The sequence below is a fragment of the Halyomorpha halys genome, unplaced genomic scaffold, assembly GCF_000696795.3.
Source record: "Halyomorpha halys isolate HHAL.00 unplaced genomic scaffold, Hhal_1.1 Scaffold680.1, whole genome shotgun sequence".
Taxonomy (NCBI): Eukaryota; Metazoa; Arthropoda; class Insecta; order Hemiptera; family Pentatomidae; genus Halyomorpha; species Halyomorpha halys.
In genome coordinates, this window is record NW_027111055.1 from 430607 (window position 1) to 436606 (window position 6000).

General features: G+C 32.5%; 1 protein-coding gene across 3 annotated transcripts in view; it reads right to left on the reverse strand.

Moving 5' to 3' along the window:
• LOC106685317 (peptidyl-prolyl cis-trans isomerase slr1251) overlaps positions 1-6000 on the reverse strand; it is an 84433-nt gene that overhangs the window by 52985 nt on the left and 25448 nt on the right. For all 3 annotated transcript variants that reach the window (XR_010843892.1, XM_014427912.3, XM_014427911.3), the window contains exon 3: positions 3279-3385. Coding sequence is in view for 2 of the 3 variants with exons in the window: in XM_014427912.3 (XP_014283398.1) it covers positions 3279-3385 (107 nt within the window). In the remaining variant the exon portion in view is untranslated. The remainder of the gene's footprint in view (positions 1-3278; positions 3386-6000) is intronic.

The window sequence follows — 6000 nt, forward strand, 5'->3', positions numbered from 1 at the left end:
TGTAGATAATCCCAGTTTGGGTTTTTAGTTAGTGGGCATTCAGACCTACTATAGGCAAATAGAGTAAAATGACTACTCTAATGATAATGGCCATCGCATAATTAACTTTGCAATGGAAAAGGGGCTGGTCATTAGTAGCACTATATTCCCACATAAAGAAATACATAGAGACATGGATCTCGCCAGATGGCCTGACTAGAAACCAGATAGATCATGTTCTCATAGAGGTTAGACATGCATCAGATATCAGAAAAGTATGGTCATTTAGAGGAGCGGACTGTGACACGGATCACTACATGGTAAAAGTCTGGTATCGACAAAAGCTGGCTATGAGAAGGTGCATTACATTGGATTGAGTCCATACCTACAACTCAGAAAACCTAATCAGAGTGAAGTAGCAAAAGGATTCAAAAATAAAATGAGGGAACGACAGAGAAAATGACATTGTACATAACACAACTATAAATGATAGATGGAAAAAACTGAAAAATGTTGTGATAGAAAGTGTAAGTGAAGTACTAGGGAAGAAAGAACCAGCTCCCAGAAACGAATGGTTTAACGAAGAGTATAGGATAGCTCTGGAAGAAAAAAATAAGGCGAGGTTAAACATGCTAAAAAAAAAAGACCAAAGGAAGTGTACGGGAATTTATGACAAAGAGGAAAGAAGCCAAAAAACTATTTAGGCAGAAGAAGAGAGCACAGGAAAAGGAAAACCATAAAAAGTTGCTAGAATCCTGGGAGAAAAAAGAATCCAGAAAGTTTCATAAAGATGTAAAAGAAATAAAAAAGGGATTCAAAGCCAACACTGGATTATGTAAAGGGAAAGAAGGTGAGCTGATTAGCGAAAAAAACGTCAATTCTTGAAAGGTGGAGCCAGTATTTTAGTGAATCGCTAAACACAAGAGCCACTGAGAAAAGAGCTGTACAAAGCTTCAGTCTAGATGAACTCCTGGGTAAGGAGCAGGATGGTGCAGAAGAAGTGGAAGTAAAGTTCACCGTATTCCAAAACGAACGTGTAATTCCTTAAAAACTGCAGACATATTAAAGCTATTGTTGGATCATGACAGTGGAAAGTCTCATGAGTAACTGTGTACAGGGTTTAATGAACCAAAGCCTACCCTTTATAAAATTATTCAAAAGAAGGAGACAATTTGTTCTGAGTGAATTGATGGAAAAGGAAAAATAAAACAAATACGACCAGCAGAGTATCCTGATCATGAAAAATGCCTCCAACATGGATAAAGCTGGTATAGAATAAAAACATTCCAATAAGCAATCCAATGATTATAAAGGAAGCTCAAGAATTTGTGAGTAGGCTCCTTATTGATAATTTTTGCACCAGTAATGGGTGGTTGGATGGCTTTCAGAGAAGGAACAATATCGTTTCCAAAAATATTTGAGGAGAAAGCAAAACCGGTACCCTCCATAAATAAGACAACTATCATTTTAAACCTGTCTATTTGGAAAATTGGATAAATAAGAAAAGCCTCATTATAATTTTGATAAAAATCCCAAGTCCATTAAGATCCCAATTTATACAGGTTACACTGTAGAACTCACTCCAATAACACACCCTCGACAATCCCAAGAAGTAAAATTTTGTTATAATGCTCTCCTAAAGGCCAGAGAAAACTAGCGCTATAATTCGTAAATTATAAAAACTACTAAAATGAATTTTTTAAACTTAACTATTGCACAAATAAAAAATAGCACTAAAATTTACAGCATTGATGGTCTTAATTTACAGGGAGCACCAATATTTCTTTCTTAATATTTTGTTCAAATGTTTTGCCTTGCACTTCAGAAGAATACAAAAAAAAAAAAAAAGACCTTTTGGTTATAAACAACCTGACCTGTGTTTTTTTCTTTTAAATGCAATGTTGTAGCCAAGATGTTTTTCAAGACATAATCTTTTTAATTTTTTTTAAAAATTTATTTATTGATATTTACAACTGTACATAAATACATCAAGTAAATTTGAGGAAGTCATAATGGTATGGTACAAGCATGTAGAGAAACTACCCATTGGTAGCACTCTAAAAACATTTTTACAATATAAGGTCTCGAGGCCATCTTCTTTTCAGACGCCTCGGAGGATTGTCCGGAATAAAAGAGGAAGCAAGATTAGAAACTAATGGGTTTGAGTGGTTAGAGAATTTGTAATGGAAGGATTGACATCTGGTTCAGGCTAGATCGGTTACAAATGGAACATTAAGGTCTTTGTGGATGATTTTATTTGTGTCTTTTTGATTTAAATTGATTTATTGAACTTTTTTGTATAAGGAACAATAATACAAATAAATGGTAAAACATAAGATGAATTTATTTATAATCTTAATATTTTCTTGAGACTGGTAATTTTTTAAATAAATAATTCAAACTCTAACCATTATAGTCTCAAAACTTTTTATTTCTCTTATATGTCCAACGTTTCGACCAATCCGGCCATCTTCAGGGACAATCTACTACAAAACAGTTTCTATTACATGTATGATCCTACAAACAATTTAAATTAATTAACATTATTATTTATAATTTATCTTACCTCAATAACACTTTGAAAACATATAATTTAACAACTCTAAACTTCATGCAGGCTATTCTGCCCAGGTCAAAATATCAATATCTATGAAACATTAAAAAACATTAGGTAAAATATTTTTTTGTTAATAAGTATATTCCACATTTGTTTAATTACCTAATTAGTCAATTATCAATTAAAAACAAAGTCAATTTATTTATCTGCAGACACTATTCCTTAAAACTTTTATCACAACAATGCCTGTAACCTTCCTCCACTCAGTTCAAGCATTTAAAAATTATTTATCATAACTACATTTTTGTCAATTTTTCTCTTTATTTCATTAGTAAAAATCCTATCAAGGCCAACTATAATTATCCACATATATATTTTACCTAATGTTTTTAAATGTTTCATAGATATTTTTTATTTTTTAGAGTTGTTAAATTATATGTTTTCAAAGTGGTATTGAGGTAAGATAAATTATAAATAATAATGTTAAGTAATTTAACTTGTTTGTAGGATCATACATGTAATAAAAACTGTTTTGTAGTAGATTGTCCCTGAAGATAGCCGGATTGGCCGAAACGTTGGACGTATAAGAGAAATAAAAAGTTTTGAGACTATAATGGATAGAGTTTGAATTATTTATTTAAATAAGATGAATTTTTATTCTGAAAGCTACAGTAAACATGTAAATAAAAATAAGGACACAAAAATATGAAATAAAGTATCAAACAAAACTATTTATACTTACTTTGAGAGTAAAATTTTCATCCTCAAAATTTAATCCATAAATGCTTTCACCTCCGGTTCCATTACAATTTATTATATCCCCTCCTTGAATCATAAATTCTGGCATTACTGGGAAAATAAAACAAATAATAATCTGTCAATTAGTAACAAAATCCAATAAAATGCATTATTGTTCTAAACAACACAGAAAAGTTTATAAAATAGGACAAAATATTTTGATCACAAATCAGGTTTCAATGTATTGACATTTTTTTTTTTTAGGGGATGGGGTAACTCAGTGGGTAAGGTACCAGACTCTTAGTAACAGGTCCTGGTTTCGAGTCCAGCTATGCCTGAAAAATTATTTATTCTGTTTAAGGAGAACTTTTTCGAACATACCCAGTGAGTATAAAGTGGGTGTGTCCTTAATCAGAAGAAAAACCAGGAGGCAGAACATGTCATGGCCAGATCACCTTCTTGCACGACTGTTGGTCAAGAAATACTATGTTCATGTCAAGAACTGAACCCAAGACCCTTCATTGCTTGTTAAGATATGTACACACTTGCGACTTGCGATAAGAACAACCCACAGGGCATGTTCTGGGGTTTGCTGTTCATTCAATGTTTGTTGGTACTGTTAATTTTAACTGTTAAAAAAAGTACCCATGATATTAATTACAAAAATCTTGTACAGTGCCTGCATCGCACTACTTTCATTAACTATCCTCTCTCTCACCGAGCACCATATTAGCAGGAACTTACAATCAGAGAGCGTAATGTTAATCTCCTGTGTGGGGTATACATTCTGTAGTGTACACTATAGTAAGACTGGAGCTATCAAATTGCATAGCTCACTCACTGATAGGTGACAAGCCTAGGTTCATTCTCAAGTTGGCCACCACAACCCTGGAACAGGTAAGGGCCCAGATTCATTACCACAATCATACTGTAATTTTTACCTATTATAACATGGAAAGCTGCGGTAAACTTTAGTTAAATTCTATTGTAAAGGTTGGAGTGCTTGAGAAACACAAAAAGTTTATCAAAAGTCTGTTTGTTGTCAAGTAATATTGTATGGAGGCCATCTGAGAAAGTCATATGCCCTACAGTCTGTTAAAATATGTTTACAGTACGTTGAGTTCCACAAATCTGGCATACAGGCAGAGAATCACGGACCATAAGATAGTGGGTCAGGCCTAATTTGAAGGCACATCAAAATCACTTCTTTTCTGTGCATATTTGGAGTCAATGATGTATCAAGAAAGCCTTCACTTCTAATTACTCTTAATTTATTGCCAGTAGCAGTTATCCACATTTTTGCCCAGTTCCATTTTTAATTCTTTTTAAACAGGGAAAAAAAACATTTAAGCTCTTGTACATTGCAACCATTTTAGCTGAATAGCTATTACATATATGGGACAGAGAAAATCCTATGGAGTTCTTGGAGCTGTAAGTAAAAATATATTCAGTTACCAAATCTGTCTTGCAGTCCAAGAAACTCATGGTTTTACTGATATGGCAAAATGTTATTTTGAGTAACCTTGAAAGGGAAAGACAAAAACATTATTCTTTTTCAGGAATTCATACCCTTTTTATTCATTACGTCATCCATATAACGTTTCAGGCTCTTCTGCCCATTGTCAAGATCTAAAATAAATAGTTACAATCAACAGTTTTTTTTGTTTTGTTTTTCACATAAAAAATTTTATATTACATTTTAATAAAAATTTTGTATACATTTATGTTCAAAAATAATTTGATGTTTTACTATATATACATCCACTTCAGTAATTTACAACCATTTACATATGTTTTGAACCTAAAACGTTTTGAGATTAAGCCAAATTTCCAAGTTATTCTTATTTTTTCTTTACCTTACTATTAATTTGTGGACATGTGTCATCTTAATTGAAACAATTTTTTATATATTCCAAACTGAATATAAGTCCTACTTGCTATCTTTATTTTTTTCTTTTTCATTAGTGCTGTTACCCAATTTTCTGTCTAAAAATGTTTTTGATTATTTAGTAATGTTTACTGGTGTGTCTATATAGATGAAAAACGGAGAAGGGGCTTAGACTCATGAGGCCTACTTCTTATCGGAAGAAATCTAGGACTACTCTTTCGGGCACATCATACTTTTCAAATGTCAAAATCAGTAAAGGTGTAGGTTTCTTTTCATAATTAATATTTTTCAAGATCCTTTTAACATAAAAAATACCCCAACTATGAAATTTTGAAACCAATTTATCCTCTGTGCAATTTAGCAGTTCAGAGGTGTGTTAGTATTGAACGTATTGAAAAAACATTGTCTTTGGAGTGAACTTGTATCAACTGAATGTATTGTCAAAGTGTAAATGGTTACTGAGTCAGTCAGTACAGCCCCACTATTCCCTCCAATCCTCCCACTCCTCCTGAAACGGTTATTGACTCATCTTGTAACCTATGTTTGCCTTTGCCAGTTTCTCATTATCTCTCATTTTTTAAAGTGACCTTATCAGTATATTAAGAGCTTGTTATTTTTTTAAGATAAGAAAAAGTTTTTAGCCTTGACCTACCTGCCAGAAAAAGTCACGAAATTGTGTCCCAAAATCATTTTCTAATGCTTTTCACGTACAACCTATCTGTTGCTAGGGAAATGTAACTGTAATGTCTTTACTATAAATAAAACAGAATGAAACAGAAATTTTACAATTACTTGTGAGAGAGAGAGAGAGAGAGAGAGAGAGAGAGAGAGAGAGAGA